The following is a 24899-nucleotide window of genomic DNA, read 5'->3' as shown; positions in this document are numbered from 1 at the left end:
TAGTACGGTTTACATGTACCTGGTTAAGAGGGTTTATATATTATATTAGCTACTTATGATCAAACTAATCCTTTCAAAATAGACAGTAGCTTTAAGAAATAAAACACATTTGACAATAATACTAATAACACAAACACAAGTCAAGAATAAGAAAGTAGCAGAGCTGTTACTTGCTACCCTTGTACAAGTTCATCAGACATATTAAAAAGTTAAAAATTATGAAAATCTATCATACCTGATGAAATGTCAGGCAATGGTGGCCAAGTAACTGCCTTTGGGAGAAAATTAATCTATAGCAAGACTGTTTTCAAATGAATATTTGGAAATGGTTCTATCATTAAGTGATTTGGGAGCTGAAAGTGTGTCAACTTTAAGTATTCTCACCTGCATATTAAATTTGGCATAGAAATGCTAAATTCAATAAAAATTTTTCAATGATTCTCAGTGATTTTGAACCCTTTCGTTAAATGTTTGTTTGTTTGTTTTTAAAAATCTTCAGAGAGGCTTATAAAAACAACACCAAAGAAGATGGATTTTGACAAAATTTCAAAAACAATCACTTTTGCATAATTGGTGTTTGGGATTGAAAAATGAATACAGTAGGTCCTCCGTATCTGCAGGCCCTGCATCCATACGTTCAACAAACCCAGGTAGAAAATACTTGAAAAAAAAATTAAGAAAGTTCCAAAAAAGCAAAACTTGAACTTGCCAAGGGCTAGTAGCTATTTACATAGCATTTACATTGTATTTATAATTATTTACGTAGCATTTACATTGTATTAGGCATTATAAGTAATCTAGAGATAAAAAATATACAGAAGGATATGCATAGGTTATATGCAAATATTATGCCATTTTATATAAGAGATTTGAGTATCCATGAATTTTGGTACCCACAGGGAGTCCTGGAACCAACCCCCCAAGGATACTCAGGGATGACTGTATTGTGATTTAGTAAGTGCAGCCAGTGATGAGTTTGTTCCATTAAAACCAAGTATCAAAACAATCTGCATATGGCTTCCCTGTTGGCGCAGTGGTTGAGAGTCCGCCTGCCGATGCAGGGGACACGGGTTCGTGCCCTGGTCCAGGAAGATCCCACATGCCGCGGAGCGGCTAGGCCCGTGAGCCATGGCCGCTGAGCCTGCACATCCGGAGCCTGTGCTCCGCAATGGGAGAGGCCACAACAGTGAGAGGCCCGCGTACCACAAAAAAAAAAAAAAAAAAAATCTGAATAAGAAAACCAGACTTTGAAGAGTTAAATCAACATTGTAAAAACTATTGATGCATTTTCACTTCCATTGTTTCACTAAAATGTAAACAATAATAATGATTCAATAATTTTAAAGTTTTATAACAGTACTTTAAATAATATTAGAACAAATTAACATTTTTCCTCTTTAGTTCACCTTTTTTACTATTTTATCTGTTTTAAGAATTATATACAATTAGAAAATAGTATATATATATATACACATATATATAAGTTATAAATAACTAAACATGAATTGGGATGTACACGCTCATCTTTTTTTTTATAAATTTATTTATTTGTTTTTGGCTGCATTGGGTCTTCGTTGCTGCACGTGGGCTTTCTCTAGTTGTGGCAAGCGGGGCTACTCTTTGTTGCAGTGCATGAGCTTTTCATTGTGGTGGCTTCTCTTGCTACAGAGCACAGGCTCTAGGTGAGCGGGCTTCGGTAGTTGTGGCACACGGGCTCAGTAGTTGTGGCTTGCGGGCTCTAGAGCACAGGCTCAGTAGTTGTGGTGCACGGGCTTAGTTGCTCCATGGTATGTGGGATCTTCCTGGACCAGGGCTCGAACCTGTGTCCCCTGCATTGGCAGGCGGATTCTTAACCACTGCACCACCAGGGAAGCCCATGCTTGTTATTTTTATTAAAAGGGCATACAATTATAAGAGTTTGGAGACTATTAGTTTAGAACATTTCATCTGTTTGTCACTACTTTTTAGATTTTGTTATTTATGTTGGTCGGTCTATTCCCTCCTAACATCCTACCAGTTATATATGACATAGTGGCTGGTCCCTCTTATCAAGGTATTAAACCTTTATGGCAATACCATTGGAATTTCATAGCTTAAGGGAAAACGTGAGCCTCTCATTCTCATGAGTGATTGGATGATCATGTTAAATATATTGTCTGAGATGTTCTCATTGTCAAGGACCAAAGAAGCTCTTCCTTTTATTACTGCTAACCTGACATCAAGAAGGAAAGTCATGAAACAATATTTAGTGAAGTGCATCTGATATGCTGTCTATCAGAGTGGAGAGAGGCAAGAGCCCATCATGCAGTTTATGCACGTGTGTTGGCAGCCCTTTATACTATGGACTTTTTTTTCTTGTTACTTGATTACCCTATCCTCTACTCTTCAACTTTAGTCTTTACCTCAAAGAATAAATTCATCCTATCTTTGAAGTAATACGTGTTTGGAGTTCAGGATATTAACATAGAAATAGAGTATGATTCATCACAATATATCAAATGATAGGAATATTTCTTGTATTATTGTATATTATTCTATATACTGGTTTAGGAAAGAAACTTCAGTAACTCATTATATGAAAGATGGTGACATTATGCCTTTTGATTTATGACCAGTGACTACTAATACCAGGGCAAAAAAAAAAAAGACTTGGAGTTTTTTCTCCATTAGAGGAGAATTATCACCATATAACTAGTCCCAGATCAATTGAATTTCAAGAATTTAAACACATAGGCAGTAAAAAAAAAAGAGAAAAGAGAGAGACACATGAAATCAACTGCAAATATGGAGCACCTCCAAATTCAGTAGAATTTAAACTTATTTTTGCCAGTTATCTCTAGATAATTTCTTATAACGTAATATTGCTTTTTTCCTATCTAAACTGAGTCTGAATAACTTGAATTTATTTAGGACCTTATACTCTAACAGGGTAAGTTTTAAGGAACACATTGTTATGTACAGTGCAACTTTACTATACAAAATTGTACTAAACAAAATGATTTAGTCAAAACTGATCATTGATCAGAATGTTTAAAAAGGGGCAATAACACATATTTAGTGCTATTCTATAAGAGAATTATCTGAGAAAGTAGGCTAATCCATGATCAGCTACTTCTTAAGAAAAAAGTATTGCTTAAATTAAAAGTAGTTTGAAAAGTGTAGAAATACTTCTTTCAACATAATTGTGAAAAATACATCCTTGGAAAGAATGAAATAGATTCTAGAAATAGACTCCAATATTTGCTAGTGTAATGTATGACACAAGGAATATTTCAATTTATTGGGAAAAGAATGGCATTTTAAAGTACAGTATGGGCCTAACTAGCTTACCATCTGGAAAGCTTTCCCACCACATCAAAAATAAATTCCAGATGGATTAAAAAAAAAACTTTAGTGTAAAAACAACAATAAAAACTTAAAAGAAAATCCAGGAAAAATGTACAACCTGGAGCTGAGGTATATCATCTTAACCAATCTGGGAACCTCAGATACTATATAAAGAAAAAAAAGACCTAACAGACTTTCTTAACATCAATGCAACAAAAGCACAGACAACAATGTAAAAAGAACTTTGCATGTTATTTGTCACACAAAAGTCAAAAAGCCAATAATTTATTTGAAAAAGTGTTTTCAAATACCAATGTAGTTTCTATCTGCAATACAGAGAGCTCTACAGATTGATCAGCAGAGATAAAGAGAATTTTTAAATGGGCAAAAGATATGAATAAAAATATGGAAATGTGTATGTGTGTGCATATGTATGATCCAGAAGTTAAGAACATGGAGAAAAACACAGAAGGTTACACAATTACAGCAGGGGTGTGGAGGCAATGGGAAAAAAAGAGGGAGAAGAAGAAGGCAGAAAGAAAGAGAATGGAAGAGTTCCCTAAAAGTATCTCAGCATGTATGATACGACCCTATTTACATAAAATTATTAAAATGTATGTACAAAAATGCAAAGAAAAATTATAGACTTGATGGAATGTCCATTTTTAAGAAATAAGTTTTTTTGCAAAGTAATATATATGGTACAATTTTATACTGTTAAAAACAAATAAAACCAGTACAAATGTGTGGTATGTTTATATATAATTGTATAAACTGGGAGAAAAATAGAGAAGGGATACAGACCAGGCTGTTAACATTGATAGCTTCAGTGAGGTGAGTGGATAGGGGAGGTATATAGAGATGATTAGCTTCCCTTTACAGTTGCTTCACTTACTAAAAGTAGCAAGTATGCTTTTATAAATTGGAAAACATCGAATACCTTTTCTTTCATTTTTCAGTGATGGATACTTCAGCAATTCCAATAGATACAAGAGATATTTGTTGCCTAGTTAGCACAATCTCTTTATACTGAATGGTGAGGCACTAGAGGCTTTCCCACTAAGATTAGGAACAAGGCAAGGAAATCCTCTCTTACCACTCCTTTTCACCATTGTGTTGGAAGTTCTAGCTAATACACTAAGACAAGAAAAGGAAATAAAAGGCATACAGATTGGGAAGGAAGAAATAAAACTTTTTTTCAAAAATGACATCATTATCTACATGGAAAATCTAAAATATTCAACAAAACAAAACTTCTAGAACTAAGTGATTACAGCAAGGTTGAGCTATACAAGATTAATATACAAAAGTCAATTGTTTTCCTATATACTAGCAATGAACAAGTGGAATTTGAAATTTAAAACACAATATTTGGGGCTTCCCTGGTGGTGCAGTGGTTAAGAATCCGCCTGCCAGTGCAGGGGACATGGGTTCAAGCCCTGGTCTGGAATGATCCCACATACCACGGAGCAACTAAGCCCGTGCACTGCAACTACTGAGCCTGTGCTCTAGAGGCTCTGAGCCACAACTACTGAAGCCTGAGCACCTAGAGCCCATGCTGTGCAACAAGAGAAGCCACCGCAATGAGAAGCCCGCACACCACAACGAAGAGCAGCTCCCACTTGCCACAACTAGAGAAAGCCCATGCACAGCAACGAAGACCCAACACAGCCAAAAATAAATAAAATAAAGAAATTTTTTTAAAAATTAAAAAATAAAAATAAAACATGATACTATTTACATTAGCACCTCCCAAAATGAAATACTTAGGTATAAATCTAACAAAATATGTATAAGATATATATAAGAAAAACTACAAAACTTTGATACAGTAAGTCAAAGAAGAACTAAATAAATAAAGAGGTAGTCCATGTTCATGGATAGGAAGATTCAATATTGTCAAGATGTCAGTTCTTTCCAACTTGTTCTATAGATTCAAAGTGATCCCAATCAATATCCCAGCAAGTTACTTTGTGAATATGACAAACAGAGTATGGATAATATAGAACTTGGAATTGTTGTTATCCAGGTCTAATGTCTCATTCAGTCCTGTCACTGATCCCAGTTGGGCACTGAACTCAAGTCCTGACCTCTATCTCACACTGATTCCCAGTTCCAGTCCTGGCTCCAATCCTACTTCTGGCCTAATTTTAGCTCTGACACCTTTAATGTCTGGCTCAGGTAGAGATCCTGACTCTATTTTGAACTCTCACCACCCACTATACCAGGATTGGCTCTTTCCTGATCTATCTGATTTTCCTAAAAACACCTAGAGGTTAACAAGAGTGAATACAGAAAACTGTGAAGCACCACTCCTTCTCTATCATCCTTCATCAAGAGAAACATTTTGGTTATATACAAAAAATGTCAGTTATGATAGGTGTGAAACAGTAGGATAAACTAAAGATGCAAAACTACATTTTAATTAATTTCATTTTTCTTATTTAAGTTTTACATGGAAAGGCATTATATAAATACAACTGTGGTTCTTAATAATGTTGTTGAAAACTAAAACCTCCCTTTCTTTCTAGCTTAGGATATCACTCATCTTCTCTTTTGACAGTAGTTTTGTTTTCCTCACCCATTCTGCAATACAAACTATACTAATCCTCAAATACAGATCAATCCAACCATACACTGTTTTACTTGCATTGCTACAGCTACTGAAGGCTATTGGTGAAAAATCATACACTGCAGACTCCTTTTAATTTTTGAGTCCCAGTATCACTTATACCCTTAATTTATCTTAGCTTTTAAAATTTTCATCCTTTAAGCCCCCAACTTTAAATGTTTCTTTCTCTTTCAACCTACTTTACTTTCTATATCACAGAAAAAATGAAAGCTGTCAGGTATAAACTACCTCATTTCCTGTCATCTACCACCCCTTCTTCCCACTGCACTTCCTCCAATGTATTCATACACAGGCATATCCTTACTTCCTTCCTTATTGGCTTAGAAAAAAGAAAATCCTTCTTCTTATCCAAAGTTTAATTCTCCACATGGGTTTAACTCTCATCTCTCTTCACCTCTCTCTTCTGGGATGTTGTATCTTCAGTTGTCTCTTCTTTTCTTTCACTTCCCTCTTTCTATTGGCCATTCTTCTCAGCACTTAAACAACTCAGATCTCTCCCATCTTTTCAACAAACAAGACAAAGTTTTCTTGACTTTGGGTTTATTCCCTCAAATTACCCTCACTCTTTCCTTTTACAATCGAATCTCAAGGGAATAGTCTGCACTCACTATCTCCATTTCCTTGCCTTCACCTAGTCTTCAACTTAGAACAATTGAATATCTCCCAAAGTTATCAGAATCAAAGTTCGTTCATTTTATCTTTTTACTGCATTTATCGCCATTGATTATAACCCCCTTAAACTCTCTTTTCTTAGTAACACCCTCACCTGCATCTCTGGACACTTCTTCTTAGTCTTCTTTATAGGATAGTCTTCCTTTGGCCACCTCTAAATGTTTCTCAGCCTACGAGAAATATTCTCCTGGATACCTCAAGCATTTCAAATTTGGTGTGGTAAAGATCTAGATTCATCATTTCACTCCTAAAAATCTTCCCCTTTTAATTTTTCCCAAACCAATGAACAGTTTTCAACCACTCAAATCAGAAACCTAGAAGGCAAACGTTCCCTTTTCTCTTTTGCCTCTGCTATCCAATCAGTCACTAAGTCTCCCGTTAATTCTATCATCTAAATAGTTATCTTTATTTTCCTTTTGTCTCCTACTGCCAGTGACCTAATTTAGGCTCCTGTTATTTCTTACTTGATCTATTGTTATTGATATCCATTCCTCTGGGGTCAACCCCCACCCCCATTCACCCTCTGCACTGCCAGATAATCTTTTTAACATGTAACTAATCATTTCACTTCACTGTTCAAAATTCTTTGACGATTCTGTAACTTATAAAATAAAATTCAAAGCTATTCATATAGAATATGTCTACCTCCTATTAGGCTACATCTCCAACCTATTTAACACATTCTCCTTACAATTTACACTCCAACAATACTGTATTTGAACTGTAATTTTCCCAAATGTGCTATATTCACTCAAGCCCAAAGTCTTCTGTGCAGTTTTCTGTATCTGGAACACATTCCTCCAACTTATCATTTAAGTCTCAGCTCAAGTGGTTCCTCTTCTACAAATCCTTTCCTGACTTCAAGCTGACATAAGCTTTTCTTCCACAGCTCCCCACCATATTTCAGACACACTGCCATTACAGAGCAATTATCATAGCATATCATAACTATTTACACATCTGTCTCACCACTAGGCTGTAAGTTGTTTGAGGAGAAATAATTTTTTTGTTTCAACATTCCCAACGTCATGCACAGAGCCTAGTGTGTAGTTGATGCTGTATGCATGTGTTGAATACATACATGAATGGAAACTTGAAATGTTAAACATATTCCCATATTAATTTAAAAGTTCTATATATTAGGATATTCATTGATGTTTTTTACACAGGTGAAAATGAACAGCTAAAAAGAAATGCTGATCTTATGAAAGAAAAGTTAAAAACTCATGAACAGGTGAGTTTGTGTGTCTTCATATTCAATCAGATCCCTGTGGAGCATTGTCTTCCCAAATTAGAAAAAAAAAAGTAGTTTTTTTCATTAATAAAGACAGCCAAAATTTTTAGAGTAAATATATATGGGAGTGCCAGAATTTTTAATAAATAAAATTTTTTTAGAAAATACAAGTTTTGAGGACTCGGCTTTTTACAGACTATAATGCACTAACATATCACTTGCATTACTTTTTCTTTCTAACAAAAGGGGATGCAATAATTTTGCCATATATTTTAAAATTATTTTAATAGACTTTTTACCATAGAATATACTCAATTAGCACTTTAAAACTTTTTTATAATAAAGTGAATGAGTCTTCAATATTTATGATTTGAGTAATTTATTGCAATTTTATTGTACCATCTAAATGAAAACAGAGTTTTATGTGGATCACCAATTAATTTTCTCCCAAAGGCCAACATACCCTCTGCTACGTTTTCTTCTCTCCTATAAGAACAGTGCCATGATGGCAATTATAGAACATAAAACACAGTACCTAGAACATAAAATGTCCTCAGTAAATGTAAGTTCCCCCCCTCTGCCCTTTGGGAAGTTTATTATGCTAATTTTTTCTCATCTCCTGAGAGCCAATATGTCAAACTCTGGCAGACCTAAGATTTCCAAAACTCAACTTGGATCTGTATCCAGCTTAGAACTTCAACTTGAAGGATCATCTCTATTTCAATCTGGTTCTTCACTTGAGGAGCCTTTGAAGAAATACAGGCTAATTCTGTAACCCTTCCAGGGCTTCTGGGTAATACTCAGGAGTAATGAATAGCATCTGACTGTGCTCTGGAAAATTTAGCTTCTCATCACCAATTTTGAAATAATTTAAATATCTCTGGATTATATCCCATCCTTTATTTTTCCTTTCCTCTGTTTCCTTTATTTTTCCATCATTTTCATATCTTGCCTCTAGAATTCAACAATAAATGTGAAGTCAGGGTGTAACTGGGACAGAGCGAAAGGGGGAAAATTTTTGCCTCTTTTCTCTTTTAAAATGTCAAGTCATAGAATACTGCTTTATCTAGAATACTATGAATTTTCAGAGGGATGGGAATTACAGAGAAAAGGCCGTGATCCAAGATTCTGAACTTACTAATTGCTGTCCAAAGCAAACTAAAGATTACCTCAATCCAATGAAAGTTCTCTAGTACAAAACCTCCAGGCACATCCAAAACGTATGGAGAACCACTCCCTAGAAACAAACTTAGGAGTTACTTAACGGCCATATTTATGGAATATGTTAAGAATTATTAAGTTTTATAAGAACAAAAATATAACCAGAAGCTGTCCCTTGGAATTTAAAGTTCCCAGAAAGCAAATGAAAAGAAGGCAACCAAGAATAACTTGTTGGAACTTTGTCCTCTTAAAAAGAAGAAAGGATTGGACTCCTTGGGGCTGGCACAGGCTAAACTAGGGGAGAAGAACCTAATGAGATACAGCCTGGCCCCAGCCCAGACATTTAGGATAGCCTTATGCCTCGAGGCTGCAGTGAAAATCCTGGGTCTTACCAAATTAATGGCAACATTTCAGGTGGCAAAGTCAATGGGGAAAAGATACATAGATTTGTCTCTTGTGGTTTCCCAGGGCAGCAACTGTTTAATGCAACCATCTGAGTCAGGAGTAGTTTATGAAAGGCACTCTATAGTTGTCCATCTAGAAATCTAGATACAAACATAGAAAAGATAGCAGTTTATGAGATCCACCCCTTTAGTCACCTGCCCAGCTTTAATCAAAGGCAATGGTTGGATATGTTCAGCCATTCATGCAAGTTGCCTGGCAAAAAAAGTAGCCCAAGTAGGACTCCTGACTATATCCTCTTGAATTTCTGATAATCTAGAGGAGCTATTCACTGGGTCTAGGCTAAGAACCTCTGACTTAATTCTTATTTGCACTCTCATTCATTCAAAATATATATATCAAGGGATATATACTAGGAGTTATACTAGGTATATATATACTAGGTATATATACTAGGTATATTCCTAGTATATACTAGGAATACAACAGTGAGTAAAAACAAAGTCCCTGCTTTTATGGTATTTAGAGATTTTTCTGGGCCTCTTGCCTTGATCGTTGTCTCTTTCTTACTATCCCACCTCACTTTTATTCTCCCTGCTTTCCTTTTCTCCTGCGAGTGGTTTCTCTACGTGGAAACATACCTCTGGAAAAATTGTAAATTTTGTCTTTGGAGGATTTCTCTCTCAACACCTCTCTCAATGCCACTCCCCGTATTAGCATAATAAATCACTTCTGTGCTTCAACAACCTAAGACACTAACCTCAGGAGGCTGTTGAGCACTTCTCAAACCCCAAATTCATCCTTCTTTAGTCTCCCCATAAAACTAACCCTTACCATAGGTAATGCTTAACCTCCTTCTGGGAATTAGGAATGTTTATATAATTTTCAGAAACAGAAATTCAGCCCACATTCAAAGGGATTCATCCTACATTAGGGTAAGCTCACAGGCCATTAAACAGTGCCTAAAGTTGGCTTTAAAATATAGCTTTGGGGCTTCCCTGGTGGCGCAGTGGTTGAGAGTCCGCCTGCCAATGCAGGGGACGTGGGTTCATGCCCTGGTCCGGGAGGATCCCACATGCCGCGGAGCGGCTGGGCCCGTGAGCCATGGCTACTGAGCCTGCGCGTCCGGAGCCTGTGCTCCGCAACGGGAGAGGCCACAACAGTGAGAGGCCCGCGTACCGCAAAAAATATATATATATAGATATAGATATATAGATATATAGATATATAGCTTTGGCGCTTTTTTGACATATTTTAATGCTGTCACGGCATTTATTCATACAATTAAACAAAGTATTTTGAGCATCTATGATATGCTGTGAATATAGTGATGAGAATTCAGAGACAAAGATAAAAAATCATTGTCTCTAGATGGTCTCTATCTACTTGGACCAGAAATTGGTCCTTCTCAAAGCTGATCATTCAAACAATGAACAATATCTTTCCCCTCTAGATATGATTATATACCAAAAAATTAATATAAACTTTGAAAATTTCATCTTTCTAATTAATCAAAAGTTGTCTACACATACTCAAATTGAAGGATGAATGTATATTTTAATCTTTAGGAATATAAGAATAGTATTGCCAAACTTATGAGTGAAATGAAAATCAAGGAGGAGGGACATAAGGCAGAAATAACAAAACTTTATCAAGATATGCAGAAAAAAGGTAAGTTATTTATTTTTAATTTACTGAATTCTAAGATACCATAAAACAATTTACACAGATATATAAACTTTTTTCAGTAATTGCCAGTATTCTGAATAAACATTGCCTTGACACATTTGAATTTAGTTTTTGTTCCTTTCTATATATTTATGTGATATAAATTATAACATTTAGAAATTGGACTCATGGAGTTTGCACTTAACATTATTTACTGTGAAATAGTTAATATCATTGTAAAATTAATATAAAATGTATAGTTAACTTTGATATTTATATACTCAGCATATTGAATATAATTTCACTAATGAAATATTCTTCCTTCAGCAAAGTCTCATGAAATTATGTTGAGAGTTAACTGGTTTCATAAAGGTATTAAAAACTTTCTTAATGAGCCTAGATGCACACCATATGCAAAAATTAACTTGAAAAAGGGCTTCCCTGGTGGCGCAGTGGTTGAGAGTCCGCCTGCCGATGCAGGGGACACGGGTTCGTGCCCCTGTCAGGGAAGATCCCACATGCCACAGAGCAGCTAGGCCCGTGAGCCATGGCCGCTGAGCCTGCACATCTGGAGCCTGTGCTCCGAACGGGAGAGGCCACAACAGTGAGAGGCCCGCGTATCGCAAAAAAAAAAAAAAAAAAAAAAAAAAAAATTAACTTGAAATGGATTGTAAGTCTGAATGTAAACCTACATCTATAAGACAAGTAGAAGAAAGCATAGAAGATAACCTTTGTGACCCTGAGTTAGTCACAATTTCTTAGAAAGAAACAAAAAGTACAAAAAATAAAGGAAAAAAGTTCTAAATTGAACTTCTTCAAAACTATTAACTTCTGTTCTTCAACACTGTTAAGAAAATGAAAAGACAGGCCATAGACAGGGAGATAATACTTACAAATGCATAGCTGATAAAGGACTTATGTCCAAAATCTATGAAGAACTCTTATAACTCAATAAGAAGTCAAACAACCCAGTAAGGAAATGGGCAAAATATTTGGACACTTCCCCAGAGAAATACAGATGGAAAGTAAGCACATGAAAACACGTTCAACATAATTGGTTAGTAGGGAAATGCAAATTAAAACCACAATGAGATACCACGTTGCACCTTTTAGAACTGCTAAAATATTCTATAAAACTATCAATGCCAAGTGTTGGTGAGGATGTGGAGCTATTGGAACCCTCATACATTACTAGTGGGACTACAAAATTATACAGTCATTTTAGAAAAGAGTTTTGCAGTTTCTTTGGGTTCTCTGAGAAGCAGATGCCTAGACAGAATTAGACATTCAAGAGGTTTGTTAAGGCAAACATTTGTGAGGGTAGATAGGGAGGGAACTGGGGGAGACGGAGTTAGCCGTGGGTTTATGATACAGGTTTAACCTCTGTGAAGAAGAGAAGAAAGGAAGGTGTGTTGGGCAGGAGAAGTCTTAGACTGTGACACACTTATAAGAAAGTTTCAGCAAAGTTGGGCCAAATTTGCCCATCAACCAAGTTCTACAACTCTCAGGAACAAGTCTGCCTTAGTGTCCCTGCCAAGTTCAGTCACTGGCTAGGAGCAGCTCTTGGGAATCATGACCTCAGCATAAACATGGTCATGAAGACAACGAGCCAATTATGTTCCCTGAAGTTGAAGATCTGAAAGATGCATTTTCATGGCCACAACTGTCCCCTCCTTATACTACACAGACCTACTTCTCCACAGGAGTTCAGATAGCAGGTTCTCCATGGTTCTTGTGGATGTTTCTTCCTCAGGAGAAACCTAGAAGAGGGATTGTTGAAATGTTCTTCCTCCTAGGGACCTAACCGTGTCTTTTCAGCCAGCAGGTTCTAGACCAAAAACGTGGTTCAGACTGGGGAACCGAGCAAAGGATAATAATTTTTAACTGGGGCATGTACCCTCAGCCTCCTGTTCCTCCATTTGGATTCTTTTGTACTAGGTGTTCAGCAGCTTGGCTGCTCATCTATTAACTAACTCTTCAACTCTCGAAAATCAAGCCCCTTTGGCCGCTCTCTGGCCTTCCTGCTCATTATGATAATTGTGGCCTCCTGGTTTTTGGCAGTTAAGCACCATCATCTGGCTTCTACAACTTGGTGGGGGAGGGGGGACACCATCCCCATAGATATTAATGAGCCCAACTTTATACCCACCTCTTCTGTCAGCCCGAGCTTGCAGATGAGAGCGACCATTGATCTTGGTGGTGCTGGTTTTTCTCTCACCAGCACATTCCTTGTGGTCTTGGTTAATAGTGTGTCTTCTGGGCCCTCCTAAGGAACATGATCTTTTGCTGAGTTATCTTGCCTCACATAACATATCCACTCAAGCACGCCAACTTTTGAGAGCCTCCTTATGCCTTTCTCTACTATCTGCCAAGGCATCTCAGGTGTTCCCACTTCACTCAGCTTTAGCCAGTGCTTTCTCTAGAGGTCTAAGGCTGCTCTAACAGAGTTTTCCCATATCCTAGGTCCTTGCTAGGGTATTATGTCCCCTGTCCCTAAAAAGTATCTTCAAGTCAATGAATTCTTGCTTACCTAGTCTTACTTTTAGTCTTCTTCTATCCAGCACCCTCAAAGTCCATTCTCAAGGGTATTCACATGGCTCTTTCCAATACAACCTAGCTAATTCTTGCCGCTCTCTGGGGTATAATCACTTTCCCCCCTTATCAGCCCCAGCACTCCCCCAACCAGGTTATACTGCACTTTAACCCTAGTTATTGGCCTAGCAGCCAAAAGAGGAGGGAAGGGCATCTTCTGAGAGGAGCTTCTGCAGCATCTTTCATCAGCTAGGTTAGTGCTAGTTCTTAATAGGAAAAAGTAGGTCTGCAATTTCCGAGGATTTAGGAGAGTTGTCACAGCCAGCATCCTCACAGGTGTTTATCCAGATGTTCCTGTCCTATTTTTCAGGATCTTAGGTGTTCCCAACTAGGACCCTAATTTAGCATAGCAGACCTGTTTTGGCTGAACATTTCAACATCTCTGGAGTTCTGCAACTTTAATGATTAGATTTTCTGTTGCTCAGCTCTACCTGCTCTTCCACTAGAGTTGGTGAGAGCCTGTTTGTAAGCTACCAAGGAGTCCCTCTGGCTCTCACACCTATTCTTTTTGTTTTGTTTTGTTTTCCTTTTCTTTTTTTTTTCTTTTTTGAATTTAATTTTTTTAATACAGCAGGTTTTTATTAGTTACCTATTTTATACATATTAGTGTATATATGTCAATCCCAATCTCCCAATTCGTCCCACCACCACCATCCCCCCCCACCCTTAGTGTCCATACGTTTGTTCTCTACATATGTGTCTCTATTTCTGCCTTACAAACCCATTCATTTGTACCATTTTTCTAGATTCCACATATATGCATTAATATATGACATTTGTTTTTCTCTTTCTGACTTACTTCACTCTGTATGACAGTCTCTAGGTCCATCCACATCTCTGCAAATGCCCCAATTTCGTTCCTTTTTATGGCTGAGTAATATGCCATTGTATATATGTACCACATCTTCTTTATCCATTCGTCTGTCAGTGGGCATTTAGGTTGTTTCCATGACCTGGCTATTGTAAGTAGTGCTGCAATGAACACTGGGGTGCATGTGTCTTTTTGAATTATGGTTTTCTCTGGGTATATGCCCAGTAGTGCGATTGCTGGGTCATATGGTAATTCTACTTTTCATTTTTTAAGGAACCTCCATACTGTTCTCCATAGTGGCTGTATCAATTTACATTCCCACCAACAGTGCAAGAGGGTTCCCTTTTCTCCACACCCTCTCCAGCATTTGTTGTTTGTAGATTTTCTGATGATGCTCATTCTAACCAGTGTGAGGTGATACCTCATTGTAGTTATGATTTGCATTTCTCTAATAATTAGCCACACCTATTCTTTAAATCTTTAAATTCTTGTTAACAGCTGTTTCTCATTATCCCTCAGTAGGATGTCAATTTAATTTAGCAGTAACTCTCCAACTCTACTGTCTTTGTGGGCATCGTTTCCCTCTATCTTTCAAATGCCTGAACAATTACACCTGCAAGGCATTCACCTCCACCAGGACATTTCCCCCAGATTACTTCTGGTAAAATCTTCAGCAATCAGACCCCCGTTGTGTACTAGGAACTACCAGTACTCCATATACCACTAATGATGGCTTCCTCATTTCTTACAAAGCAGTAAGTGCCCCATCATACCTGTTTTCTTGTGCTAGCTCAGGTCCTCCAAGGAGCTGACAAGATGGGAGTAGACAGTCAAAGAAATTTATTGGACAAAATGCTTATGAAGGGAAATGGTAAGGGAGCCAGAAAAAGCTGATGTAGTTCTAGAGTCATCCTGTAATTTAAGGCCTTCTATAACTAGGAGCCCAGGATTTTTGTCCCTCTTTAACCATTAAATCTCCTATTTATTCTCTAGGCATTTACAGAATATTATTCTCTAGATATTTGAGTACAAATTAGTTTATTCATTCAAAAGCATTCAATGGGCAACCTTTGCGTCGCAAGCATTTTTCAGGAGCTTGTTAAAAATATATAAAAGCGGGCTTCCCTGGTGGCGCAGTGGTTGAGAGTCCACCTGCTGATGCAGCGGACACGGGTTCATGCCCCGATCCACCCCGATCCGGGAAGATCCCACATGCCGCGGAGCGGCTGGGCCCGTGAGCCATGGCCGCTGGGCCTGCGCATCCGGAGCATGTGCTCCGCAACGGGAGAGGCCACAGCAGTGGGCATACCGCAAAAAAAAAATATATATATATATATATATATATATATATATATATATAAAAGCTACCCTGCATGTAGTTTCTAAAATACATGTTTTTATTAATAAATTCCACTTTCTTGTAGATTGTTTAAAATTCAAAAAAAATCTTTTAAGATTTTTGAAATGTTAAGATGAATTTATGTTTTTATGCAGTTGAATTAAGTGAAGAAAAGAATAAAGAACTGATAGAGAAAAAGGAGGTGGAAATTTCAGAGTTAAATGCAAAGTTAAGAACTCAAGAAAAGGAAAAACAAAGTGAAATAATCAAACTACAGCTAGAGGTAAGTGTTTAAGGCTCTGCTAGATTTGAGGATGCACCCCTTAGTCTAGGCCATACTTTGGTTATTTGTCATCAGAGTGAGATAAATTTCAGGATTAGAAACAACCCTGTGAGAGGGCTTCACACATGCTCATTCTTCATCTACCACATGCAATGCTTAAACCTTGTACAGTACAACTGTTAGCTACACTGCCTTTCAGCACTTGGCCTCAAGGTGGGGCTCTTCAGTCATTCAAAAGGTCCTGGTTTCCAGAGGGTATTTTCCTCTGACAGCAGAGACAGATAACTCCTATTACCTGCATTTTACAGCTGAGTCTATGCAGCCTTTTTAGGACTACCATTCCAGCTGTGGGAAGAGTGTTTCTAATCCTTAACATTACTCTCTCCTCAGCAGAAATCGTGGAACCCTGGTGAACTAACTGGAAATTTCTTTTTCTTTATTTAAAATTAAAAGAGACTAATTTGTTCCCAATAAATATGTAGAAATATAGAGGCAGACAAACCAGATTTTTTAAAAGGGACTTTAAATAGGGCATCTCAAAGGCTGAGGTTCCGGTTCTTGGGTCAAAAGCCTTCTCAGTTGGTTGTTTAATCAGATGTCAGAATCTCAAAGACATTGATATTTTGACAATATATTTGCCCTTTACATTTTTGTCTAGATCCTTCTAATCTCCCTTTCCATCATTCTTCCCTCAGCTTGACTCCCACTTTACCTTACATTGTTAGAATTCACCTACTTAGTTAAGATAACCTAATTTTCATGTTCTTTAAAGTTTGGTATCCTGAGGTGCTTGGTGAGATACAGTGTTGAAGATTCTATAATTATTGAGCAAAAGGGGACTGATGTTGACTTTCGAGGCTCTTTGATGCTGTTCCTGCCTTCTGGTCAAGTGTACCCACAAACCACAGTGAGGGATGGATGGCCAACTGAGAGACAATTGACTGTGTTTCAAGATTGGCCATCAACTTCTAATCCACTGATTGGGAATGTGCATTTTGTTTGCCATCCTGGCCCTGTCACTGGCCTAGCCCAAGTTTGTTGTTTGATATACAGAACTCTTTGCTATTTATCTTCATTATAACTATCCATTTCTCTCCCCAAACCAGAACACAATCTCACAGAGTTTATTCTTAGTTCACAGTGAGGCTACATTAAATTCAACCTGAAGGAAAAATTATAATGGAAGATTTTGCAAAAAATATGACTGTAACAACGGCCCATGAGAATTTTTTTAACCCAATTCAGTTTAATGCCAAACCAGCAAGAGTTCAAACTAAATCAATAAAATCATATCCAAATTCTACTATTTAGCTTAAAAGTTTCTGCAGAAGGGTATATGTTTTTCTCCCATGACTGTTGATTATACTACATACTCTTTACAAAGAACACTCATAGTAACATGAAAATATTTTTACCTATCTTTAAGTTAACTAGATTCTCAACCCTAATTAACTAGATTCTTAATCCTCCATGATAGAATCAACTGATGTCTTGAGAAAAAAATATTGCTGACCCCACCCCAGAATTTCTAAGGTAGTGTCCAGGTATTTGGTTCTTTAAAAAATCTCCCCAGGTAATTTTAAAATGCAGCCAGAGTTAATCTTCTTTGGGTATTCCTTGTTCTTTCTTAAAGACTTTTCTATCTTCTGTTATACAGTGAATACACTTGAATTACAGATTATATGTCTAAGGATACAATGGATTATACTTATATTTATAGAAACATTTGTTTCTAATTGTTTAACTAGAATGTTCTCAACTTTCTTTTTAAACTTGATTCAGTTTGACGCCAAACTAGCAAGAGTTCAAACTAAATCAAAATCATATCCAGATTCTACTGTTTCGCCACACAGTATCTACAGAAGGGTATGTGAGTTTTTCTTCCACAGCTGTTGCTTAAAAAAATTAATTCTCTTAGTGTGTTTCCATAAAGGTTATGTTTACTAACAACATACTTAACAGTTTTCCTTAAAATATATCACACAATCAGAAAGATATTAGATTTTTAATAATCTTTATAAGTCTCTTTCAATTTAAACTAGTAAATCTTAGTAGTAAATTAAAACATTAGAGAAGTCCTCTGACTCTTTGGAGCATCTAAGGAATTCTATAATGTACTTTGAACTAAGACTGACTTACTATTCTGAAGTTATTTAGGTACTCAGATAGCAGATTACTTCTTGTTCAACTCCTTTATTTATGGTTTATAATTTCAAGCTATATAGGGAGAAGGGAACAAACTAAAACAAATGGTGCTAATGTGTGTTTTTGTATCCTTGTACCAGTTTTACCCCATTAAATCCCACAAAAGCAAAATTATAGACCTTTCAAAATATGGTATCTTTTTAAATACCTACTTCTACTTAAACCAGAAGCATAGTTTTTGCTGTTGTTTTGTTGTTCCTTGTACTTAATCTTATTATTTATGAACTGCAATAACAAAATTTTTCTGCTCTATTTAGAAGCTTCAGCATCTTCAAGAAGAAAAAAACAAGGAGATTGCAGTTCTTCGTAATACCATTCACGATTTAGAGCAACGCCTCTCTGTTAGCAAAGATTCTCAATTTAAACTTGCTGGCAAAGATTCTTATTTTAAGCGTAGACGGTTTTGAGTATGGAAGTAAATTCATTAGTTGCTATTTAATTTCTTTAAAAGCAATTGAAAATTCACTTCTATTGTCAATATAACATACTACCTAAGTAATTACAATGAAAACAAAAAGACAGCTTTAAACTTCATTGAGTTTATTTAAACATATGCACACTTTTGCCAATCGTGTTCTGCATTTTTGCTTAATAGTATTAACCATAAAAAAGTTCAGGTTTATAGGACTTAATTTACCTATTGAACCATCATTGACTATGGAAATACTTTCTAAGCAATCAAGAGATAGACAACATTCTTTTATCGTTTCCCACCTATCTTTCAAGACTGGCAATCTTAAATTTTAAAGAGTATGATACAATGCTAGACAAAGAAAGCAAGATATAAAGACTTCATTCATATGTGATAGTAAAAATCAAGATATGAGTCTAAATGGATATCTAAAATGTAATCATAGCAAAATATTCATGTATGAGTATTTCTGGATCTGAAAAGACAGAAATCACTTCTTTCTTTAAAGGTTTAATTTGTTAAAAACGTAAGATTAAAAAGACAAAGATAATATTGTTTGAGAAATAAGTAAAGAAAAAAATGGAAAACATGTCTTTGTTGTTCTTCCTCCATTCTAAATTGCCGACTATCAAACAGAAACCCCTAGGTCATAGTTTATGTTTCTGTTCTCATTAATGCAAGTAGAATGCTGGAGAAAGAAAAAGAAAAACATATTAACCAAATGCTGCAACCACCTTTCAGTTGCCCTGTAATAAAAATATGGTTGGGGGTAAAAAATTTTTGACTTAAATTTTAAAATGTGGAAGCCAATTTCTCCATGTTTACACAAATCCAATTCCTATTTTTGGATCACTATTAATTAGGTAGCTTATAAAAATGCTGGAAATGTAATTGTCTAGACTGACTTAGGCAGTATATCCGATTTTAAATATTTAATTTGGAGGTCATTTTCACATTTCTGCCTTCTTTTTTCAGCTTCATTTGGTGCTGGCTTCTGTAGGGTTGAGCTGCTGACTTGCCCAGCAGGCAGCTGGAGGCAAACGTCACTGTCAAGATTCAGTGACGTGCTCCTCTGCCAGAAGGCCCTGTCAGCTACATAAAGAGGGGAGGTTTTCTTTACACTGTCAGGTGACTGCAGACCCTGTTTTTTCAAATATCAGATGTCGGCAGTGTCATCATCAGCTACTCAGAGCTGATTCTGAATCTTTGGGAAATTTTCAGAGTAACTGATTTATGCATCCACTTCGTCAGAGCTTCTTTTGTGGAACAGAAAGTTGTAATGTATCTCAGTTCTCTGAGTGACCCTGTCTTTGGTGACCCCTGTGCCTATGGTGGTGATGAAGATCTGAAGGAGGGGGATGCTCAGGGTTATCTGGTGCTTCTGGTTTTGGATACTCTGAAAGATGACCGTTCTCAAGATGGTGATGATGATGGTGATGGTGATGAGGCTGTGGAGCCTCGGTTGTTTTTTCCTCAGTAGCCAAAGATACATTTTTACAGAAGCCTTCATCTTCCAGTGTCTGGAATAAATTTATAAATCACTTACCAACAAATTTATAGATTTAGCAGGAATGCATGAAAAAATGATTTGTAAAGGTAACATATATGAAATTCAAACACTAAGTGATATGATTTGGTATTTTGAAGGTTTTGAAAACTTATAAATTCCACTGGATTTTAGCATACAACTAATAAATGGTACATTTTCTGGTTGTTTCTGAATTACTTTTGAGAACTTAATAGTGTTTAATTAAAAACATAAACAATTTGATATACGTATTGGTTCCAAAAAACCAATTACTATATTTCATTGATTGTACAATGTATTTTTTTCACATTTTAATATCTTTAAAATTGGAATGCATCCTACTATTGATAGTGTTATAGTATTGTATCCTACTCTGACAGCAGTTTTTAATAACACATAAATAATGTGTCATATAATTGGTGGCATCTAGGATGCAATGAAATAGAAAAACTCCAATCTGATTTGACATATCAGATAATACGATATATTATTTCTATTTACAGATGTTTGTAAACTTTACACATGTTATGAGAATTGTTTCTACCTTTGTTTCAAAATACCTAGGTATATTTACAACTATTAGGCATTTGTGAAAATGCAAAATACTGAAAAAAAGTCCCAAAATATGAGGAATCAATATTGCTAACATTCATTAAGCACTTAGTATAAGTTAGACATTGAGTTAATACTTTATTTGCATTACTTCAGTCTCCTCATCTGTAAAAGCAGTAAAATAACCCTCACGGTATTATTATGAAGATTAAAATGTGAAAAATGACATAACTAGAGTAATTAAACTGTTGAGCTTCTTAACAACTTAAGTGATTCATTAAAATCTGAATGGCTTTCTTTAGAGTTGGGAAAAATATAAAGGAAGCAGAGCTTCCTTTATTTTAGAAATAAAAATTCAAAATTATTTTTAAACCTGAGTTCAAATTTTGCCCACTTGCTCTGTCAAGGAAACACTGTTTGGAATGATTTTCCTTCTCAATTTGAGAGGAAAAGAAGTTTAGTTAATATAAGTTAAAATCAATTCCTTGAGTATCTTTTTTATAAACCACTTGTAAATATAGTGTCTCTCATGACAAGGAATAAATATTCTCATGGTTGTTAAGAGAGAAATATCAGTAATGAGTAAAGAAGTTATTCCATTGTGAAATAAATGCAGTAATTCCAAGTGCACTGTGTAAGGGCTTCACAGAAAAGCTGACAGTTTTACATTCTTGGTAAATTAAGTAGTTATCTGGGCCCTAATTCCACTTCAGGTAATGCCATGGATAATCTTTGCTATCACTATGCTCTTATATGGGCACATTCAGAATATTGCAATAATGTATTTTATGTTGACTGAATTCTTTAAGCACTTATATTCATGCAGTATCATTCAGTGGTAATAGAAATACGTAATCTACGTTGATTTTTTGTTTTCTAAACTTCTTCTAGATAAAAGCAGCAATACGGATCTTGAAAAGATGTTTTAAAGTATATGTTATATAAAAGGAAGCATATGTAATTATATTAATAAAAATTACTGTTGTAGTTTATTTTTAGTACACCAACAGAAACATTGACTAGCTAATTAGTCATGAAACACTAACTTATTTAAATAGTTCTTAAAAGATTTCCTCTTTTCTCCAAGTAAAAATAATTGAGAAAAATACCTTGAGAGAGCAGTTTCCACATTTACTTTCACAGTAAACAGTCTTAATGGAGTCTTCTACATATGAGAAAGTTAGGAAGGAATAAGGCAAACCAAGATGATATACAAGGCGGCCACATCTGAAAAAAATAACAAAGTCATTACAATATTTTCTGTATCATGATCCTACTCATGCACCATCTGGGATAGGTATTGTAGGTTCAATGATCTTATAACTAAGACCTTTTCATAACTTCAGTAAATTTCCTTGAATGGGGTCTCAAACGACCTCCCTGGCACTGCATACCAGGTCAGGTCATGACAAGACTATAGTGAGTCTGATTTTGAAATGTGAAATCGATATGTCACAACAAATAATGTCAAAACTATGCAGTCTAGTTATTGTGACTTGGTCAAATACAATTTTATAATTGATTTGTAAATTCTATCAATGCTCAAACCACTGACATCATAAACTGGGCTCTGCAAATCACACGAGCCTTTCATAACTGCTAAAGCAGCACAAATTCCACACAATAAGAAATCACAGCATAACAAAAAGATCCTCAAGTCTTGGCCAGTAGACCACTGATTTAAAAAAATATCTGATGCAACAAAAATTTCAGTAGAGTGAAAGAAATGGAAATACAACACTTGGCATTTTCAGAAATAGTGGAGTTGAAATGTCCTTCTTACCCCTATTTTACCCTGTATATACAATTTTATATGACTATCAAAGGGTTACACTTTGCAACAGAATAAGAAGTTTTCAATTCTAAAAGAATGACACGTAATATTAAAAATATTTAGAGTAAGACCAAGTAGGTCTTAGGCCTTGGCAGAGTCTGGCTTACCATTCCTGAAGAGCCAAAAAAAAAAAAAAAAAAAAAAAAAAAAAAAAATCCAGCACCAACTAGAAATGTTGGTGATGTCAAATTTATTTATTTATTTATGTATTTTTGGGCTGTATTGGGTCTTTGTTGCTGAGCACGGGCTTTCTCTAGTTGCGACCAGTGGGGGCTACTCTTCCTTGTGGTGCTCAGGCTTCTCATTGCAGTGGCTTCTCTTGTTGCAGAGCACAGGCTCAAGGCACGCAGGCTCAGTAGTTGTGGGTTGTGGGCTCTAGAGCGCAGGCTCAGTAGTTGTGGCACGCGGGCTTAGTTGCTCCACGGCATGTGGGATCTTCCCGGACCAGGGCTCGAACCCATGTCCCCTGCACTGGCAGGCAGATTCTTAACCACTGCACCACCAAGGAAGTCCCAGTGATATCAAATAATGTATGCGTTGAGGTTCCTTGAAAATACAAACGTTTTACTCGTTCATGGAATCAAAAGCAGATTCATGCCGATTATACCTAAATAATTAACATATTTTATAGTTCAGAAATGCAGGCATGTAAACTTAAAATTTAGTAATTAGATTAGAGATAAGCAAGTGGCCTGCAAAGTATGGTTATTCATCTGCAAAATTTTTAAGTTAGAATTGTATGTGAGGTACGAATTGATCCTTCTTTCTATTTAATCAGAATGCTAGTTTACAGGGGAAAAAAGTATAGTCAATTTTCTTTATTTCCCTACTGGAGTGGTGAATTCCCTTGTGTGAAAAGAAGTCATTTCAAAAATACTAAAACCAAACATTTGAACGGGCTCACTTTGAAACTGAGTATTTGGTAATAAAAGCAGACGTGTTATTTTAAATTACTTATTAAATTAAATACAAAGCAGATATCTTTTAATTTGGGGGGGGTGGGTGTGTATGCATATATGTATACATGTGCGTACACACCTGTCATATATGAGGAAGTCATCTTTCGTTCCATTTAAGAGAGTCCAGACATCTGTTTGGTTTTCTTCTTGTTGGTAAACAGGAATATGCTCTGAAACCTTATTTTTAAGATGCACATATTTTAATCGAGAAGAGATTCCTTGATGATTAACAACAACATAAGAGATGTTCGAATATCCTTCTTTCTCCAGTTTTACTCGCAGGTCTTCCAATCTAAAATATTTGGAAAAAATACAAAAAAAGGAATAATTTCATTTAATTTTATTTTAGTGACTTCTCCCTTTTTCCTCACTCTATTTTCCTAAATGAAACTCCTCTGTTATTTTTTACTTAACTCATACCTCTTTTTTGCATTGTTTTAAAAGACTAAAACTTTTGTCTTTCTAATTATCTATTGAGCACTTATGCTCAGTTAAAACAATATGTCAAGCGCTTGCACAAACATCAGCTCATTTAGTCCTCAAATTAATCCTATGAAGTGTATATTTTTAATCCATCTCGCAGTTACAGAGAATTGTACCCAATAAATATTTGGCAAATAACCCAACAAATATATATTTATAAATCTGTTAAATGACTCAAGACCTTTGGTGGCAAGTCTAGTGTTCATTCTACTCTAGCAAAGCTCTCGTCTCTGCTTCCTATATTGAAACAACTAATCCATTTCCAACAGTACAATTTAGAACATTTTCATTACACAAGTAATACATATTTAGTAGGGTACTATAAAATACAGGTACACAAAAAGAAGAAAAAGCTTCCATAGCCCCAGGAAAACAACTGTAAACACCCTCCTAGTTGTCTTTCCTCTAACATGTTCTAGGCAAACTTTTATCGTTTTTCAAAAATGCAATTTAATAAAAATATCTTTTTTATTTTATTTTATGTATGTATGCATTTAATAGCTATCCCCTTAAGAAATGCTAGACCACAGAAAGACTACCTTACCTAGATGCCTGCAGTATGCACAGGTATCAGCTGGCTTGAAGAAGAGCAACCACCGTCACTGAACCATAGGAGTTCAGCATGGGGTCTTGATCCTTTATGCTCCAGACTGGAGGTTGCTTACAAAAGGAGCTTTGCCCCTGGCTCTCTGTTCCTCCTGTGGGGAGGAGACAAAGAGCCAGGGCCAGCCCCAGGCCTTTCCACATTGCTGGGGCTGTCCTGTAAAAGAGAAAACCTTTCTGTCATCTTCACAGTCATAACAAG

The 24899-nt window shown here is 36.0% G+C and overlaps 2 protein-coding genes across 2 annotated transcripts in view; one reads left to right on the top strand and one right to left on the bottom strand.

Moving 5' to 3' along the window:
- The window catches only part of CCDC152 (coiled-coil domain containing 152), a gene marked incomplete at both ends in the record, with an annotated part of 30959 nt that extends 12226 nt beyond the window's left edge, over window positions 1-18733 (top strand). Inside the window, 5 exons of the mRNA XM_079703676.1 lie at window positions 7801-7865; window positions 10997-11099; window positions 15994-16121; window positions 17904-17987; window positions 18584-18733. Coding sequence (XP_079559802.1) covers window positions 7801-7865; window positions 10997-11099; window positions 15994-16121; window positions 17904-17987; window positions 18584-18733 — 530 coding nt within the window. The remainder of the gene's footprint in view (window positions 1-7800; window positions 7866-10996; window positions 11100-15993; window positions 16122-17903; window positions 17988-18583) is intronic.
- A 122-nt stretch (window positions 18734-18855) lies between these two features.
- SELENOP (selenoprotein P) lies at window positions 18856-24841 on the bottom strand (the record flags this gene model as incomplete). Its single annotated transcript, XM_079701848.1, is given in 6 exon segments — window positions 18856-19910; window positions 19912-19919; window positions 19922-20258; window positions 21928-22045; window positions 23691-23903; window positions 24639-24841. Coding segments are annotated over 6 exon segments (1074 nt in total). The 3' UTR covers window positions 18856-19715.
- Window positions 24842-24899: the final 58 nt, after the last annotated feature.

Source organism: Hyperoodon ampullatus (genome assembly GCF_949752795.1).
Source record: "Hyperoodon ampullatus genome assembly, chromosome: 4".
Taxonomy (NCBI): domain Eukaryota; kingdom Metazoa; phylum Chordata; class Mammalia; order Artiodactyla; family Ziphiidae; genus Hyperoodon; species Hyperoodon ampullatus.
This window is presented reverse-complemented; position numbering and strand designations above follow the sequence as displayed.